The sequence below is a fragment of the Cornus florida genome, unplaced genomic scaffold, assembly GCF_030987335.1.
Source record: "Cornus florida cultivar Cherokee Brave unplaced genomic scaffold, ASM3098733v1 CherokeeBrave_3.0.0_Hap2_Chr08, whole genome shotgun sequence".
In the NCBI taxonomy this organism is placed as follows: domain Eukaryota; kingdom Viridiplantae; phylum Streptophyta; class Magnoliopsida; order Cornales; family Cornaceae; genus Cornus; species Cornus florida.
This window is the reverse complement of record NW_026775578.1, coordinates 58,488,689-58,508,785: the sequence shown is the minus strand read 5'-3', so window position 1 is coordinate 58,508,785 and position 20,097 is coordinate 58,488,689. Positions and strand designations below refer to the sequence as shown.

General features: G+C 36.7%; 1 protein-coding gene across 1 annotated transcript in view; it reads left to right on the top strand.

Moving 5' to 3' along the window:
* LOC132271795 (uncharacterized) overlaps positions 1 to 20,097 on the top strand; it is a 42,878-nt gene that overhangs the window by 8,289 nt on the left and 14,492 nt on the right. The window contains exons 5-11 of the mRNA XM_059773275.1: positions 6,997 to 7,148; positions 7,819 to 7,971; positions 8,043 to 8,153; positions 14,730 to 14,841; positions 16,262 to 16,393; positions 16,527 to 16,564; positions 16,663 to 16,755. Coding sequence (XP_059629258.1) covers positions 6,997 to 7,148; positions 7,819 to 7,971; positions 8,043 to 8,153; positions 14,730 to 14,841; positions 16,262 to 16,393; positions 16,527 to 16,564; positions 16,663 to 16,755 — 791 coding nt within the window. The remainder of the gene's footprint in view (positions 1 to 6,996; positions 7,149 to 7,818; positions 7,972 to 8,042; positions 8,154 to 14,729; positions 14,842 to 16,261; positions 16,394 to 16,526; positions 16,565 to 16,662; positions 16,756 to 20,097) is intronic.

The following is a 20,097-nucleotide window of genomic DNA, read 5'->3' as shown; positions in this document are numbered from 1 at the left end:
AAATATTGGTGAGCCGAGCTTGCCCAAGCCCGAGCAAGCCAAAGCTCGGCTCGGCTCATTTGCAGCCCAACAAATCTGATTATTTACTCCATTTTTTAATATATATTTTTATTATTTATTATTTATTATTTTATATTTTTCTGAATGTGATTTTTTTTTTTTTTTTTTTTTTCTATTTATTTAAAGTGAAAAATATTATTTAAAAATATAACATAATAGTACAAGAGAAGTAATAAGCATATACTTCTAATAACAAAGAGCCCATAAGAGGGCAAAACAAAACTGCAGCAACTATAAAGACAGACAACACTAATAACAACTCCAAACAAGCATAAGTTGCATAACACATAACAACAAAAAAACAAATGAATCGAAGCTGACCCAATAGCAATAGAATGGACTGCAACACTAGAGCAGCAACAAAGCAGCACTGGAATGTGAAAATTTTAATAAAACAAAACACAATCAAGTACATCAAGTGTCAATAGTACTTTCAGCCACAAAAGGGTAAAATTTATACACATCCATAATCAAATGTCAATTACATCCATTCATATCCCAAAAGATTATTATATGTTCAAAAGTTTGCAAGTTATGAAATCTTTCGGGCCTTGAGTTTGCAGCCTTAAAAACACAAAGACTTGATAAAGATTACAATATTCCTTTTCATCAAAAGGAACAGTTCCAATAAATTTAGACTTTAAAGTATTTGAGAGTTTCAAGAAAAGTATTGGCAAACCTCTCTTTTGATGGACTTTCTCATCGGCACTTCAAGATGCTTTTGAACCTAAAATAATGTCAAACATTAATAATTAGTAACTAAGAAATATATCACAACATGATATAGTACTTGTGCAAGGCAACCAAAAGTCTAACCTCTTTTGATTTGTTGTATCTTCTTTTACTCCTTTTCTCAATCCCTTTTTTATCCTTTTAGGAGCTCCTTTTGTAATTGACACTTGTGGGTTACGCATCACTTTACTATCAACACTCTCTTTATCAAGATCAAGAGAACTATTAGGCTCTTTAAAGCCCTTAAAAGAATTATTAACCATCGCACATCTTTTCAAAGCTTCCTTGAAAGCATCATATGCAATGTTATAACTCTTGAGGCATATTGATCCCTCCTCACTCAGTGGGTTCTTGATGTGGGTTCTTGATGCAGCTCATTAAAGCATTGTTTCTTCAAACGAACATCTTTTGGAATGCTTTTTATGGTATTAACACTTTCTGCATCTTTAGTTCATCTCCTTAAGATGTATTGAGATGGGATGTCAAGAACACCAAAAGATTGGAGTATTGCCAACGCATATCTACAAAGATACCCATTGTATTCGAATAGACACCATAAACAAAAAACCTCTTTCTGCTTGCATCCCATAATACCGAATCTTCATTCTTTTCAAAATCTTGAACTCTTAAATTCTTAACCGTACCATCATCTAATTCTTCTTTAGGATAGCATCCAAATGCTCCTAAAACCTCAACTTGATTTTTTTTGAAGACTTCATGTGTGAAACTGTTGACATTTGTTTCTTAAAAGGTGAAGAAGACTTTAAAACCTCTTTTTTCATACAATGTACCAAAATTAGCATATGCCTTTTTTTCTTCTATATCTTGTAAAGCCACCATGTATTGTTCAACCAGCTCCTTCAATGAAGTCTTCTTGTTCACATATTTATGAAAGAAGTACTTTCAGATCTTTGAGTTGTAGACATTCCAGTAAAAAAATGTTTCTTTCATGTAAATAGGAACCCAATGTTTATGATCCTGAAATAAATCTTCAATCCATTCATTCTCTGTAAGTTCAAATCTTTCAACCATGTCCCTCCATTTCCTCTCAAAGTCCTCCTCAGTCCATGATTTATAAATACATCTATTGAATATTTCCATAAAATTTTCATGTTTTTTTTTATTACATGACCAAGCTTCTTGGGAAATTTTCTCAATATATGCCACAAACAAAAGCGATGTCGTGCATTTGGGAATACCTTTGAAATGGCTGCTTTCATAGCCTTGTCTTGGTCAGTTAGTATAGCAGTTGGAGATTTTCCACCCATTGCTTTAATCCATGTTTGCATTACCCAAATAAATGTTAATGTAGTCTCATTTACAAGCAATGCACATCCAAGAAGTGTAGATTGGAAGTGATTATTCACACCAACAAATGGAGCAAATGACATTTTGTATTTATTTGTGATGTATGTAGTATCAAAAGAAACATCTCCAAAAATCTTATAATCTTCTCGTCCTTTTGCATCAACCCATAAAACATTTCTTAAATGTTGTTCTTCATCTAAATCCAATGCATAAAAAAATTAGCTTTCTCTTCTTGCATATGCATAAAATGTTCCAACATTGCTTGAGCATCTTTTGATGCTAACTCTAAATGTCTTTCCTCATCAAAATAGTTTCTAATGTCCTTTTCCAAAAAATCAATGTTTTCATACCCACCATTTTGTTTGGCCATTGCCGCAAAAATCTTACTTATCTTCACCCTAACTACATGCAAATTATCAATGCTATGTTTGATAGTAGGAGTGATGCTCTTATGACATGACAAATAGTGTGTATGGTTAGGAAAAAGTTCATCGTTATGTTCATTGATGAAATCATGAACAAACCATTTTCCATCTTGTCTTCTCTATATATGTAAAGTGCTTTACAATCAATCTTCAGACAAGGTCGTGGATTAAAAGCACCAGCCTCTCCTATAAACCCATGCCTTGTACATGCAAACTTTACATCAATAAATTCTCCAATTGCTTTTGACCTGCGGCTAGCTTTTGTTGAGGCACCAAACCCAATAGGCTTTGCATACTTTAGGTAAAATGAATATGCTGCTTGGTGTGAATCAAATTCCATACTACTGTAAGGTTCCAATTCTTGTTCCATTTCCTTATCTTTTTTACTATCTATGATATTTTCACTTTCACATGGAACTCTCATTGTCACATTCGTCATGGGTTAAATTCAAATCAATATTTAGACCCATGTTTGGCAGCATTCTTACTCTCGATAATCTTAGAAGAAGACGCCAAATTATAGTTAATTGGTGTTGCATGTGTAAGAAGATGGGTGAATCGGTTAACCATCTCTTGTTGCACTGCAAATTGGCAGCAGATGTTTGGAGTATGGTCCTGAATGTTTTTGGGGTAGATTGGGTTGTGTCAAGGACCACGATGGATATGTTAGAGGCTTGGAGAGGGAGACCAGTGGGCAGCCGTGTTAGAAAAGCTTGGAGGGTAGCCCCTCTTTGTGTATGGTGGGGGGTTGTGGCACGAGCGGAATAGGAGATCTTTTGATAGAAAGCTAGGAAGCACGGACACTCCAAAATGGGTGAAGAATCCGTGTTCGACACGTGTCGGACACGGACACGCGTCGGACACACCCCGACGCGTGTCGGACACACGAAAAAACGTGTCTGGAATTTTTTATTTTTTTTGAATTTTCGGACATGGTACGGACACGGCTCGGACACGGCACGGACACTCCGCGGACACGGCATGGACACTTCTAGAATTTTTTTTTTTTTTTTTTGAATGCTTATATGATCTTTTTTTTTTTTTTTTTTGTTTTGTACTACCCTTTTGGTATTGTAAATGGTAAAAGTCCTAGGTCAAATGATGGATGGGAATAGATGATAGTACACTGACTTGTTTTTATACCTTTTTTGGGGACTAGCCTTTAGGTTTTTGTGAATGTTAAGTGTTAACAGTAAAGTCATGAATGTTAATAGTCCTTTCTGTCTATGCTTTTGTATTTGGAGTAAAGTTGCAATGATGATTAAATGATACTAGTTATTATTCTAATGTCTTATTTTTTATTTGGTTTTATAATTCTGCAACATTGTTCTTTTATAGTTTATTAGTTATGAGTTATGATTTGTGTTTTTTTTTCATTGTGAGGTTGATGAAAAATAGTAACACTCAGTAATTTTTAAAGTACTACATCATATATATATACACACACACACACACACACACACACACACACACACACACACTATTCGCTGTGTCCGTGTCTTAATTTTTTTGGATTTGCCGTATCGCCGTGTCGGTGTCGTGTCATATCCGTGTCCCGTATCCGTGTCCGTGTTTCTTAGATGGAAAGGAGTCGCTGGCGCGGGTTATTAAGTCGAATATTTTGCATTCTCTTTATTTTTGGGTTATTGGGAAAAATTGTTCATCTTTGGACAGTTTTTTGGATTTTGTTGACAACTTATCGTTGTAATGGCGCTTTTTGTTTGCTTTGTTAAGGGTTCGCTCCCCTTTGAGCGCCTTTGTTAATATATGTTTACTTATAAAAAAATATATATTTAGACCCATGTTTACCTAATATAATAGGAAAAAAAAAAAAAAAAAAAAGAAAAGAAGAAAAAAAATATAAACAACCTTTCAAAGCCTAAAATATTCACACAAAAAATTTTCTTGAAACAATAAAACAAACCGAAACCAAATCCCTCAAAATCAATCACAAATAAGTAGATGAACATTAAAAAATAAAGGAAAAATGAAATTCCTTTCAGTATCATGTCAAGGAGGACAGAATTTTTAAAACATAAAATGCTACAAATTAATTGCACAGACAGTCACAAACATAAATAAATATATAGAGATATTGCACAGACACTCACTACCTACACAGCCTAATTATAGTTTATTTAATATATATATATATATATATATATTATTTATTTATTTAAGGAAAGACTATTTGGGCTTATAACATTTCTACAGCCTGACCAATTCAAAGATAATATCTAAAATCAATACTTTTGGGTACCTATTTAGGTGTAAGAGATGATAGATAACTGCTAAGAAAATTTGGAAAATAATAGTGGCATTTTTTGTCAAGTTAAAAAAGATGTTGAAGTCGGAGTTTCAGATGGTTCTTATAGATAACAAATTTTGATTCAGTGGGCATGAAATAAGTCAGGTCCTGTTGAAAAATATGAATGTTTTGTACAAAAAAAGCATTAGCTTAAAATATTATCACATACGCATACAGCTTTGGAATGTAGTTGTGTTATTGGTACCAAATTATGTATGCATGCACTAAATCACAACAATGATAATTCATGCCCATTAAACGTCAAATAAAACTAGACATTGATTAAATGAGAATTTTTAAAGGAGAAAAATCTCAAAATAGAGCAGGAAATTTTTTCAGAAAAAATAGGAGTTAGGGTTATGTTAATTTTTAGAGGAGGAAAATATTTCAAGAATCAGAACTCTTACCAGAGACAAATTTGAGTTGCTTTCACCTGAGAAAGAAGAATCACCATCAAGGGCCTCTCCAAACAGAGTTGTAGAAGAAAGTAATAAGAAAATATTGTAGTATTTCTTTAGAGAGAGAAGCTAGTTGGAAAACCCAGTGGGCAATGGAAGAGTCTTACAAACTAATTTCACGCCTTTTTTTTTAATGGAGAGCAAACAATCACGTGGCTAATAAAACACGTGACTTGCATTAAGATAAAGTATAGAAGAAGTCAAATACACCAATAAGACGAGACTGCAAAGCCACTAGAAGAAGTCTTTGGTTTCTACACCAAATAAAACAAGCGACTGCAAAGCGCAAGCCCACTTAATAATTTGGGAAAACTACAATGACCTCCCCTGAGTTTTTGCCTAATTGCAAGTAGATGAAAATATTACATTTTTTTTGCAGCGCGTCCCTGTGAGGTTTGATCCGATTTTTCATAGACCTCCCCTATGTACAAAAATCAGTACCACTGATCAATCCACCACCGCCAATCCAGTTGCCCAAGTCTCACCAAAGATCCGAAGTTACATATCTTGCCAGTTCTTCAAGCGGATGAGCGACCCCGCTCGGAAACCCCTGCGCGCGGGCTTCTGCAGATGACAAATTTGACCAAGATGTATACGTAACAATTATGTGGTTGTAAGTATAGGGGGCAAAATAGTCATTTGACATTCTCAGGTATTTTGATCATTTTTAACAATATAATAATGAGGGTAGATAAGTAAATTCACAGAAAATTCTCACATAGGGTGGTCTTTGGAAAAAAAGGCAAACTTTCGGTTTATTTGCAATTAGGCCAAACCTCAATGGAGGTCATTGTAGTTTCCCTAATTATAGTGAGCGAAAACATAGAACTCATTTGGATTGAAAAGTTCTGATTACCAAATGTTGTGAAGTTTATAATTGTTACTTTGTTTGAACACCAATGGTCTCTTCAAAGTTGTATAAGGTGATGTGCATGAATTCTATGGATAAATCTTAAGATGGTAGTAAAAGGGAAAACATTGATTTCTTTAAGTGCCCACCACACCCCCCCCCCCCCCCCCCCCCCCCCCCCCCCCCCTCCTAAAATAGAAACTCTTAGAAGGAAGATTCTTGAGCTTGGAAGTACAGAGAAGCTTTCTTCTCAGTGAAATCCTTTTTATGTTTTTATTGCGGTATCTGATTTACCCCGGTCCATCCATTTGTGTAAAGCTTTGTATGGGTTGTACTCTTGGAGAGCATCTGTTTAAGTTTATCTTTATCAGCACAACTGTGTTAGCAAATGACAAATAATGAGTCTCATCATGAGAATATCAACCATTTGTTTTGCCATTGTTCTTTTGATTGGTCAACGTAAAATTCATTGTCTGTTTTGCAGTGTAGATTTTGGGTTTTTAGAGAAGGTATCAGAGGCCTTCCTCTGTAGTTTGGATAATTCTTTCTCTTGATGAATATGTCTTCTTTGCAAGATGACTTGTGAGTTTAGCTTGAAAGATGCAGAATATGGATTATTCAAAGGCCATTTTCCTGGCCCTTGGTGAAGACGCTCAATATTAATATTCTGTAATTGTCATCTATTTTAAAATAGTCCAATGAACTTCTAAATTTTGTGTAGGACTGATGATTTCCCCCTTTCCACCCAGTGCGGAATATAAGAACCTAGAAAAGAATTTCGTTGTGCTTTAGTATTTACTTCCACTCCAATTTTTTTTTAGTTTTTATGTTAATTTTTTATTTCTTTTTACACAGGAAATTGTACGGCTCAGGATGCTGTAAAGGAAAATTTTAATAAACTTGTTAATGCCCGGTATGTGGAACGCTGCCCAGCTCATGAACCAAACGTTGCACCACCAGATGAAGAAGAAACTTCTGTGAAGAAGAAAGTTTCAAAGGCTGATAAGGTAATTGATTTACAATCAAGTACATGAGCTGATAACTTCTTCGTCTTTCTTTTCTGTTTTATTTTCTTTTTGGTATAGAAGCAAAAAACTGGTTAGTTATTTATACAATCGTGGTTATTGATTTGCTTTGCCCTCACAATTTTTATTTGTTCTCTTTTTATTCATTTTGGGACAGTAGAATTGCTCTTTTATGAAATTGACAAGGTTGGAGTCTAGTCAGTCTTGAGTCTTGACAGCTGTAGAAATTGTTTCAGTATTGCATCAGAATTGAGTGATTGAAAATTGGCTTGTAATGTCGTCTAAGATAATTTTGAGGAAGTTAACATAAATGAATATGGCCATTTCTTTTATTTGCAATGGTTAAGGGATCCTTCTGTGAGCGATGGGCTGGTGGTCTTGGGTACAAAACAACCCCACATCCTGGGCCTATGGATGTCACTTTTTCTTTTTAAGTTTTGCGGTAAAGAATATCAGTAAATTATGATCCTTTTTTCTTTTTAAATTGGACTCAGCATTTTTTTTTTTTATAAATATATTTGATTCATAGCTTATTGAAAATGCTTCATGTACCTCTTGTTGCTGATAAGTTTGAATCATTTAAATTCTGAATTTTTTGATACTAATTAAAAAAAAAAAAAAATCTAATCTTTTGATATACACATGGATACAGATGGCAGAAGAATCAAAGACTTTAGAGGAACGAGCTTTATCTGAAGCAGCTCCTATGGAATCACAAAGATTTTTAGTTGAAACATATAATGAGATTGATGTTGATGAAGAAAATAGCAAAGAACACCCCACTAGCGTGCCAGTTGGGGAGAAGGTTGGTGTGTGATTTCTATTTGAATTTACTTGGTTCAATTATGTGCTTATTTGCAACTTCTCATTTTGTAGCGCAAGCGGGGTGATTTAGAGTCAGATGCGATAGATGGGGCTGAAAAGACAAAGAAAGAAGTTCTTTGGCGACCCAATTTTGAAGAATTTATGCGGCGCCTTAGGCATAAGGTTGGTTCTCCCACTGATTGTCAAACTTCTATCTGTACAAGAAAAAAAATGAGAGTATTATTTTTCATGATAAAGTTTCTATACTTTGACCATAATGTAAAAAGTTGATTTCCACATAAATGTTGTCTTATTTTAGTGATCAATAAATTATAATATATCAACAATTGTGTTGAGTCTTTCCTTAAAGATGTTCACCATGCGTTACTTTCAAATTTCTTTTATTGGGCAATACTTATCAAACTTGTCTTTATTTATTTTTATTTTTATTTTTTTTCCTTGTATTGGGCAATATATTGATTCTAAGGAAATTTAATCATATAAAGTTAAAGGTGTTTCGAAGTAGAAATAGAAATTTGACAGAAAGTTTTGGCGTCATTTGCTACAATGGAATTCATTCAGGGAGAGAAGTGATGGAAAATCCAACAGAACAATTAAAGTACAAAAAATTCATTCCTCTGGAGATATGAGAAGGTTGATATGATTTTGGAGGCTTGTTGGTTAGTGGTTATGAAGGTACACCTTGGACAGAGTAGTCTGCGGAGGAGGATAGTGCCTGGAAAGTATACCAGAGGAGAGTGGGTCTCAGATGTTAGGCTTGCATGGGTGGGTCTGTGGAAAGGGATAAGAAAGTGTTGGGAAGGGATAAAAATAGGGTCTAGAGTAGTTTTGGGCACATTGTACAATGTGGCAGACGAACAGATGGTGTGGTTTTATTGTACAATGTGGCAGACGAACAGATGGTGCGATTTTTGGTTTGAGGATATGGCTGTCAGTAATGTATTTTCGGATATCTGGCATTGTAGTTAAGAAGAATGCACTTTATGGCTAGTCATACTAGTATTTATGACAAAATGGGTGGTATGGAATCTTGTTTCACTAGGCCTGTTTAGGGCTGGTAATACAGGTGTTGGATTCATTTTTTTGACTAGTTGATTGAGATCAATATACTAGGGAGGTAGGACTATAGGAAGGTTAGTTTGAGATGTAATGCTTCTAAATATCTTAGGTGTTACCTGGAACTGAAGCTCCTTTTCTTAGGAAAAGGTACTTAGAGTACTGAAGTAGTTTTTAAGGTTGTTTTCTCTACTTAAATAACTGCTTATAGAAAATCTTGACCATTGGTAGTCTGGTGCTAAGGGGGAAGATGTCCTCAAATTGTTATTGCATGTATAAAAGAACAGAGTAACAGTGGGCCATCTTCTGGTGTGCTATGTTGTTTCTTGGGATAAGCGGAATCTGATTTTGCTCTTATTTGTGGGTTCCTTGAGGATGGGTTGTTGAATCACGGGGATGCTGGCAAAGAGGTTACCTGAGTGGCAGTCTGACATGAAAGGTCCATTTTACCCTATATCGTGTCTTCTGAAGGTCGCTTATTATGGGTTTTTGAGTTCCTCTTTTTTTGACTGCTTTTAGTTGGGGTGTGTAAATTCTAAGTTGATTCCTTCATTGAGTTTTTGGTTGCTTTGATTTTTGAGTAGCAGTTTGGGGGCTTTAGCCTATAGTAGCTTTTTAGTCTTTATTGTCATTGTCCTGTATACTTCTCGAATTCTCGGATTGTGCCTTTTTCTTGTGTATTTATTATTATTTTTTAACTTTTTTATTAGACGAAAGGTTGGGGATTCTAGGATTGAGTTTGTGTGATGGATTAAAAATAAGGTCTTGATCCTTTTATAGAAATCTCCGTTTTCAGCAGTTGTGGACTTTTGAGGGAAACAATTTACATTTAATACTCTGGGATGACTTATGCTGTTCATATATACATGGATTACCGTATGTTATATATCATTATATTTTCTATTGTTTGAACTTCTTTTTCTTTTTCTTTTTTTTTGAAAGAATCACATCTTTCTGCCACCTTTTTTAAACTAGTCCTTCTGTGTGTAAAACTTTGGCAAAATAATATTATTTGTACTCATTTCACACCATTTCAGGACAAACTCGAAGTGTTGATCATAATGCTCAATTATTTATTAACCACAATATCTTTGAATTACAATAATCACTTTTGCAAGTCAACTTAGCATCTAACATCCACCACCAAGCCTTTTCCCAACTACTTGGGGTCCGCTACATAAATCATATGTTTCCATTCAACTTAGCATCTACGGTCCCCAAAATACTCCAAGTAAATCCATCTCCGTTCAATGAAACTTAGGCGTAAAACTGTGCATGTCTCACAAAGTCGATAGATTGTTCTTCCTAGTCAGAAGTCCCTTGGCTTAATTACTCGGTAGAACACTGTTGACTTTAAGAGACAATCAAATCAAAGAGTAAAGTATAAGAAGAAAAAGAGAAGAAAGAGGATGAGAGAAAAAGAGAGATAGATGGGGAAAGAGAGAAAGAATGAAAGAATACTTTCATCCTTCCACCACATTATATTTATAATAATAAGTTTCAAAAATTACACATAAGCCCCAACATTATATAAGTGATAACAAATAAGCCCCTGACAACAAACGCTGGCCCTAAAATTTTTGAGCTGTTATATACTTTGGGATTACCAACTATAATTGTATTTAATGTGATAACAACTTATAGCTAGAACTTATGAGGACCAAAAATAGATAAGATAAAGAAATGATGATTTCATTAGGAGGGGAAATGTAAGAATAATATCTCTGTTAAGTAAGTCATTTTAATTACCTTTTGAGAGGATTTAGTGGTTCATCAATACTGGGAAAAAGTGAAGTTATAGTGTCCTTTCCTTTTTATTTATCTATTATTATTATTATTATTATTATTATTATTATTATTATTTTCTTGGGCTAGAAGATAGCTTGAACAATTGCTACCGTGGATACCTTGATTATTATTAGGGTTGATTTTTTCTTTTTCCTGTTGTCATAAAATTTTAAAGATCTGGATTGTAGTTGTATAACAAAGTTAGAATTAGAAAAATGCCTAGAGAAAAAAAAAAAAAAAAAAAAAAAAAAAAAAAAAAAAAAAAGAATTAATGTGATGCACCAAAAAGAATCCTATACTAATAGATGCACCAGTTTTTTCCATTGCCTCTACTACGAGCCATTGCGCCTTTCTTTGGGTTTCTCTACTTTGTATAAAGGCTTCTCTTGGAATCACTTTGCTCCACTTCCTTGAACTGGCTACCAACGCCCAACTTGCACAAGTTTGATTTCAGCCCTGTAGATTCTGTTTGTCATAAGCTTGGTCTAGAATTCCCAAAATAAAAATAGAAAAGGAAAAAAGACAGGTATATGAGTTTTCTGACATTCAGCCTAAATAACATGAGGTTTAAGAGAGATTTTTCATTTTTAGTAGCAGTTTATCTTCCTTTAGATGATGCCATGGAAACAAATTGCTCTGTATGCATAATTATGGCCTCTTAGAAATTGTACATATGCACAATTGCAGCTTCTTAGAAGTTGCTATTTTGTAGTATTTGAAGTATTTTACTTGACTGTTCTCTTTCTGGCAGTGTTATGTTAAGATGTCTAGGTCTGCATATAATCATATAGGACGTATTCGGGTGGAAGGTGTAGAGATGTGGAGGGAGGAAGATGTGCGAAATGGGATTTCTTCTTTTTATTAGAAGCTTTATACTGAGCCGCTAGCTTAGAGACCTAAACTTGATGGTCTTCATTTTGAGGCTCTTTCTGAGATCGATAGGGAGGGGCTTGAGATTCCCTTCATTGAAGAAGAAGTTCTAAAGGCTTTATCAAGTTGTAACGGGGACAAAGCTCCGGGGCCAGATGGGTTCACTATGTGGTTTCTTATGGAAAGTTGGGCGGTCATGAAAAACGATGTGATGGGAACTTTTCAGGAGTTTTATTCTACTGGTGCCTTTGAAAAGTTGCTAAATGCAACTTTCATTGCTCTTATCCCTAAGAAGGGAGGTGCTTATGATATTGAAGACTTCCGTCCCATCAGCTTAGTGGGTTGTATCTACAAGCTTTTGGCTAGCCAAAAGCTTTAGTTGCTATTAGGATAAGGGGAGTGATGGATGGGATTATATCGGACTCCCATAATGCTTTAGTTGGAGGACGGCAAATTCTTGGTTCAGTCCTTATTGCAGGCGAATGTGTGGACTCTAAATTGAGAAGTGGTGTTCCCGGAGTCTTATGCAAACTTGACATTGAGAAAACGTATGATCATATGAATTGGAATTTCTTGCTTTATTTGCTTCAGAGAATGGGGTTTGGAAGTAAATGGAGGAAATGGATAGAGACATGCCTTTCGTCTGTCAAGTTCTCTGTTCTCGTGAACGGGTCTCCTGCTGGTTTCTTTGGGTGTTCTCGGGGTTTAAGACAAGGAGATCCCTTGTTATCTTTCCTTTTTCTTATTGTTATGGAGGGATTAAGCCGACTTATGCGAAGGGCAGAAGATCTTGATCTAATTAAGGGCTTTATAGTGGGAAGAGATCATGACCATCAGACGGAGGTCTCTCAATTACTTTATGCGGATGATACCCTGACTTTTTGTGATGCTGATGTGTCTTAGCTTAGATATTTGAGGTGTATCTTGGCCTGTTTTCAGGCTGTCTCAGGTCTGAAGGTTAATGTCGCTAAAAATGTGCTTGTTCCGGTTGGAGATGTTCAGGATATCTCATCTTTAGCGGCAGCCCATGGGTGTAGGGTGAGTTCTTTTCCAATTCCGTATTTAGGTTTGCCTTTAGGGGTTTCCTCTAGAACGGTGGGGAGTTGGGACCCTGTGATCGATAGGTATGCGAAGAGATTGGCAGGATGGAAAAAGCAATACTTGTCTTGGGGGGGGGGGGGGGGGGGGTAACTCTTATAAAGAGCACTTTATCGAGCCTTCTCACATATTTTTTGTCTATGTTCCAAATTCCATGCTTTATTGCTGCTAAGATTGAAAAAATTCAAAGGGATTTCCTTTGGGGCGGAAGAGGAGAAGAATTTAAGTATCACCTTGTCAATTGGGAACAAGTTTGCAGGCCAATGAAGTTTGGTGATCTTGGTATCAGAAGACTAGTCCCCGTTAACCAAGCTCTTTTGGGAAAATGGATGTGGAGGTACGGGAGGGAAAGACATCGCCTTTGGCGAAGGCTTGTTTCATGCCCATATGGGGAAGAGAGTGGTGGTTGGTCTACACGTCTGGTCTCTGTTGTGGGAGGAGTAGGAGCGTGGAAATTCATTCGGAAGGGATGGGATGCTTTTTCCACTCATATCAGATTCAAAGTTCGTGATGGCAGGTGTGTACGCTTTTGGGAGGATCTTTGGTGTGGAGACCGACCTTTATCTTGTTTATTCCCCAGATTATACAGTATTGCAGTTGATAGACATGCCTACATAGCAGACTGTTATCGGCTTGATAGTAATGGGATTACGTGGGACGTGCAATTTCGACGCTCTTTTCAGGATTGGGAGGTGGACGAGGTATTTGTTTTTCTGGATCTGTTGTATCGACAGGAGACAGTTGGCAAAGGTTGTGATGATATGACATGGATTCCCTCTTCCCATGGTCGCTTCAAAATTCAATCCTTATTCTTATGTCTTTCTGATTTTGATATCGTTGATTTTCCGTGGAAGACTATCTGGCGCTTTGTGGCTCCAACTAGGGTGGCATTCTTTGTTTGGATCGCTGCATGGGGTAAGATCCTGACGATTGATAATCTAAGGAAAAAGGGTAACTGTCTTGTTAACTGGTGTTGCCTTTGCAAACAAGATGGTGAGTCAGTTGCTCATATTCTCATGCATTATCCTGTGGCGAGGGATTGTTGCAATCTTATTTTTTGTCTGTTTGGTTTGCGTTGGGTTATGCCTCGTTATCCTAAGGATTTGATTTGTATTTGGAGAGGATGTCCCGTGCGTAGTGCTGTTCGCGATTATTGGAGAGTTGTACCACATTGTGTCTGGTGGTGCATTTGGAATGAGAGGAATAGTAGAATGTTCGAAGGGAAAGAATCGTCCACGGCGATTCTGAAACTCCATATCATACGCTCTCTTTTCAGTTTATGTGAAAAGGAAGTCGTGTTCCTCTTACCAACCAGCCAGTGGCCTAGCGGTACCAAACCCCTACTTTTCAAAGAGAGGTTAGAGGTTCAAGCTTCCGTGGGGGCATGTGTGTGTACCCAAATAGGAAAAAAAAAAAAAGTTGTGTTCCTCTTCCAAAGATTTAATTATTTTTTTGGCTTCTTTGGGGCCTTAAACCCCGGTTCCACTTTTGTATAACCTTTTTAATTCAATTATTACTTTAAAAAAAAAAAAAAAATTTAGTTGTCTTGCCATCAGTAGGTGGAAAAAGGACCTCTTCTAAGATTTATCTGTGGAATTTGGATATTTTTCTGCTTTAGTGTCACCTCTCTCTCTCTCTCTCACACACTCACACACACACACACCACATACATACTTATGCACATATATGCATATATACTCAAAGGCACATCTGGTCATGTTTTTAGATTATCCCATTTTGCCCCCCTATAAATAGTTTTTCCATTGAATAAATCTTCTTCTTGAGATATAAAATTTAATTACGCTCCCTGAATAGGATGTGGGTTTTATATCTAACACCACATGCAATAAATGATGTCATATTTGATTATGAGATTGATTTTCTACCATTACAATGTGCTATGCATAATTTATGTTTATGTTTTAGGCTTGCATTGAAAATGTGAGAACACGGCTTGATGATGGAGCTGGCATTGTTTTAAGTGCAATGCTGGAGGCAACCAGAAGTAAAGAGACTAAAGTGAAGACGGAAAATTCAAGTAATCATCTCTCTCCTAATATTGCTTAATTGCTTTAACCTCTAATTTGTGTCCTTTGTGGTAGTACATTTTAAGTAGATGGTTAAGCAGTTTATTTTGTGTTGGAGAATAATTATAGGAGTGATTTAAGCGTTGACAGAATGTTAAAGTTGCTATACTTGGGTAACAAGTTGTTGCTGTATATGTATTTGACTTTCTGTGTAATTCCTTTATTATAAAATACTTGTAGGGCTAGAAATTTATATTCTCTAGCTACAAGTCTTCCTCGATTCACCTATAAATAGAGGTGCTGATTGTAAACAATATTAAGAGAGAATATAACAAAAGTGATGTAGTCCTTTGGGCTTTGTGTGTTGTGTTTTTCATGTTTTAATTTCTCTTTTCAATTTTTTTATCTTTCAGCATTTTGTATAATCCAAGAATTGAAATTTAAATTTATGAGTAGAGATGGAAATTGTTACGACAAACCCAGCGAACCCAAGCAACAATCACGTAACACGACAAAAAATTAAACACACCACACATACAACATAAAGATTTATACGTGGTTCGGCAAATCCTATGTCCACGGTGGAGATCCGGCTAAAGACTTCCAAGTTTCAGCCCCACTCTCTTTTTGTACGTTTTCAGCGTCTCTCAATTTTACACTCCAAACCTTAAGCGCCCTTATATATCAGGTTACAAGAGAGTACTAATTAGGGTCCACGACCACAAGCAAAAATGGGTCAAAAGAATTTCCTCGGGGCCAAGCCCCAAACCCCCAAAGCTTGGGCCCAGACAAAGCTCATCAACGCGACCCGGCACCAAATTCGGGCCACAAACATCACAGAAATGCACCCGGTTAGCCCACTCCTCTAGCAGCCACCTAGTCTCTATTGAGTTGAGTTTGGGTCTTGGTTGGTTTGAGAATACCCCAACCCTTCCTATGCCAATTATACCTGTGAATATGAAAGTAAGGGCTCCATTGTTTAGTAGCTTCTTCGTGTGGCATGCTTTTGTGTCAATGCACGTATACGAAACAATGAGATTGGTAACATTTTGTGTCTTCTTTTGTATATGACGAATGTTTAAAAAGTGTAGATTGTCATACAACTAAAGTTTACAGAAAAATGGAAGCTTTGAATCATTCTATAATAGGACTTCTTCCCCCACATCCTGCAACAAAGCCTAGAAGCTATAACCCAAAGGCATCATTGTGAACGACGCATGAGTAGTGGCATTCGTAAAATTTCTCTCTTTTTCTTTCATGCAGTTTCTTTCTCTTAATTAGTTGCCCTAGTAAGTTGTTTTTATTTGCTTATCATGTTTTGAAAGGTTAAGATTATGTTGAATATGATAAATAAGAAAGATAGCTTGATTCACAGGGGTGTACACCATTTCTCATTTCTTGCTAATTAAGTACTTATACCATGATTTGCAGTTCCCCTGTCCATGGATGCTATTTATGAAGAGGTAATAAAGAGTATAGATGGTCGTACCATGACCTTAGAACTCGTCAGAGTTTCCCTTGTCCAGTTGGGATGCCATCCCCTAGATGAGACATATAGTATTGGTATCGTATTGTCTTCTCTCTCCTAGTGTATTTTTGTCTGAGAAATTTTTATGTGGATTAAAATGAGTATGAACCTTAACGAGGTTTTTGGAAATATTTAATTGACATGCACATAAATATATTTCTTGCACAGATTTGAAGAGCATTATCGAACTGGCTCAAAACGAGGAGGTCCCTCTCTCTCTTTTTTTTGGTCCAGATATGTGGTGAAGTTAACTTCCTCTCTCATTAGTCTAGATAAAAGCCAAACTATTTCTTCCATGCTGCAGGTGGAATCAATAGTGTTGAAAAGATATGGGAGGGAGGCTTACAGGATGTTCAGGTTATTGTCAAAGGCTGGTCACCTACTTGAAACTGATAAGGTAACAAATTATTATTGATAAATTTGCTTGGAGTAAATTCAGAGGCGATCCAGAAATAATCATGTTGGTTGCCATTGTACTTAAATGCATATATTGACCATTTTTTTCCCCCTAAGATTGATACAATAAGTGGACCACTTTATTTAATATTCATTCTGACCATTGGTTGCTTTGTTAATTGAAAATGAAATAATCTAGTTTTTTGATATTTTTGTCATACGGCATAAAGTTGGGTGCAAATGTTGGGAATGGTTGTGCCCTTTAAGCCAATAACTGAATGTATTCGACATATTTAATTAGTAGATGTCTGATTTTATAATTTGCATGTTTATGTACATATATGGTGAATGCTTGTATTGATTGACTCAAGAGTAAGAGTTAAGTCTCTTTGACAAATATTAAATGATTTATGTGCATGCACGATGGAGCTAACTAAATGCATAGGAGATATAAATTTTAGTTTGTGATAAAAGAGTTGGTTTGCACCCTTGAATAATGAGTTGGTCACTGTATTATGATAAGGTGTAATGGGGAAGTATTTATTTATTGATTATCTCAGTGATTATAAATAATAGTGCTTGTACATATTGATGTGTAGGACATAGGGCTGCAAATGAGCCGAGCCGAGCTTTGCCTTGTTCGGGCTCGGCTCGCCAATGTTAGGGGAGTGCTTGGGCTCGGCTCGGGCTCGGGCTCGAGCAAGCCTGATGAAACAGGGCTCGGGCTCGGCTCGCCAGCATTTTGAAGAGCTTGGGCTCGAGCTCGCCTTCAACAGAAAAAAAAAAAAAGAAGAAGAAGAAGAAGAAGAAGAAGAAGAAGAAGAAGAAGAAAGCATTACATCAATTGACCTATCAACAACGTATCAGATGATGAAGAACATAGATCTCTGTTCTCTGATCCTCTCTCACAAATCCCACCAACGGTAAAATGGGATTGAGACTTCATCAGAGAAATGTGCTGGAGACCGCCGCGGACGAGCGAGAGAGGAAGCAAAGATGTGTTGAAACTTAAAAGGGATTAGAGGAGTGATGTTGCAAGGTCTGTTGTTGCCGTATATAATTAGTGAGTTTCATCACATATATTTCAGAGATCTAGGAGAAATCGCTGGCGAGCAAGAAAGGAAGAAGCATTGCTGAACTTGCTGTGTTGAAACTTGAAAGGAATGATGCAATCTGCTGTGGCTACAAATGATTAGGGCTTCTTCACAAATGTAAATAATGTAATGAAGCAATCCAACGGCTGATACAAAGACATGTCACATGTATGTGATGATGTCTGTTAGGTTAATTTGAGTTGGGCTTAAGGTTAATTAAATGAAGTTGGGCTAAAGTTTAATTAAATGAAGTTGGGCTTATGAAGGTGCATAAGTTTGGACTGGATTTATGTTAAATGGGCTAATCAGATGTATAAATTATTTTTAAAAAATTGGACCATTTCCTGAACGAGCCTGCTCACGAGCCTAACGAGCTGAGCTCAACATTGCTCAAGCTCGGCTCGTTTACTAAACGAGCCTGGAAAATTTGTTCAAGCTCGGGTCGTTTACTTCACGAACGAGCCCGAGCCGAGCTTTTAACGAGCCAAACCCGAGCTGTTCATGAACAGCTCGGTTTATTTGCAGTCCCAGTAGGACACATTGAAATGGATAGAGAATAAATTCTTGAAATTATGATAGCCGTAGTTAGAGCTTGTGAAGGGAAGTTGTGTTTAGGATTAGCGAGGAGAAGTGGAAGAAGAAGGAGAAGAAAGAGAAGTCAGAGAACGTAATCTGATGGTTGTAGGGTTTCTACACCACCTTTCTTATACATATATATATATATATTGAGATAAAAAAATTACAATAATGCCCCAAAGTAAACAAGTAAATCACTAAAAACCCTCAACTCTAACACTCCCTCTCAAGCTGGAGTATACATATTAAACATGCCCAGCTTGAAACACAACCGCTGAAAGGCACCACGAGCTAACGGCTTCGTAAGAATATCACCCAGATGATCACTTGAGCAAATATAAAGAGTAACAATCTGTTTCCAGATCAGCAGGTCGTGAATAAATGACAATCAACCTGTATATGCTTGGTATGCTCATGAATAAAGGATTGCTAGATCAATGTAGATAGCTGCTTGATTATCACAATGCACAAGCATAGGAGAAGGAACATCAATAACCATCGATTCACCGGGATCCAGATAATAAAGCTCGTCCTTATCAGTTCTCATTCCCCGAACCAATCATCTTTTTCGTCCTGAGGTCCTGAAAAACACATGATATTGGAGAAATGTTATGGAACAATGTAATGCTTTAGTCAATTGGTTTACAGAAAGCAAATTAAAAGGAAAATTAGGAACATAGAGACTGGAAGATAAATATAACGAATTGGTAGGGTGAAGAACACCTTTTCCAAGGACAGTACGAGAAGAGCCATCAGTTAAAACAATGTGGTGGTTAACAGATTTCAAATCAGGAAAAAGAGATGAGTAGATGACACACTAGACATATTTGAACTCGCTCCAGGGTCAATGACCTAAGACGGAGATGACTTGGCCACACATGCAACATTACTTGAATTGGCTAAGGTAGTAGTGGAAGTGGATGGAAAAGTAGTTTGTAACATTTGAATAAGCTTGCTAAGTTGAGTGGTGAGTGTATCACGAGAACTAGAATATGAAGCTACATGTTCAGAACCGCTACGAGGTTGTGACTATGAAGTACCATCGATAGCCTGATGAACATAATCTGCCTTACCATACTTTGCCCAACAATAAGGTTCGGTATGATTCGTACCACCACAACGATCGCATTTCCTATCTCCGTGTCCACTAGAACAACCACCACCACGAAAACCATGGCTGTCACGACCTCCATGAGAGTCACCATGAATAGTACCACAACCCCCGCTGCTAGAAACTAAGGCAGAAGACTCTGTGAGAGTTACACTGGAGCTTTGTCCCAAAGAGGACCTCAATAATCGAGAATATGCATTGGCAGCCGTAGGTAACTTTGCACTAGCAAGAATCTGATCTTTAAAGCCACGAAGATCAGAGTCCAAACCGGAGAGCAATGAAGCAATCATAAACTCCTCCCAGTGACGCTTCCGTTGCTCCAAGTTAGTAGTAAATGGTCGATGTTGCAATAACTGATCTCACAAAATTTTAAGGCTGCTGTAGTACTCAGACAATGGTTTCCCGGACTGCTTAGTAATGAAAATCTGCTCGTACAACTCATAAACCCAAGAAACATTGCTCTGCTTCGAGAACGACTCTGCAAGAGATTCTCATATTTTCTTAGAGGACTCACAAAATGCAACTGTAGTAGCAATACGAGGTTCTATACTATGCCATAACC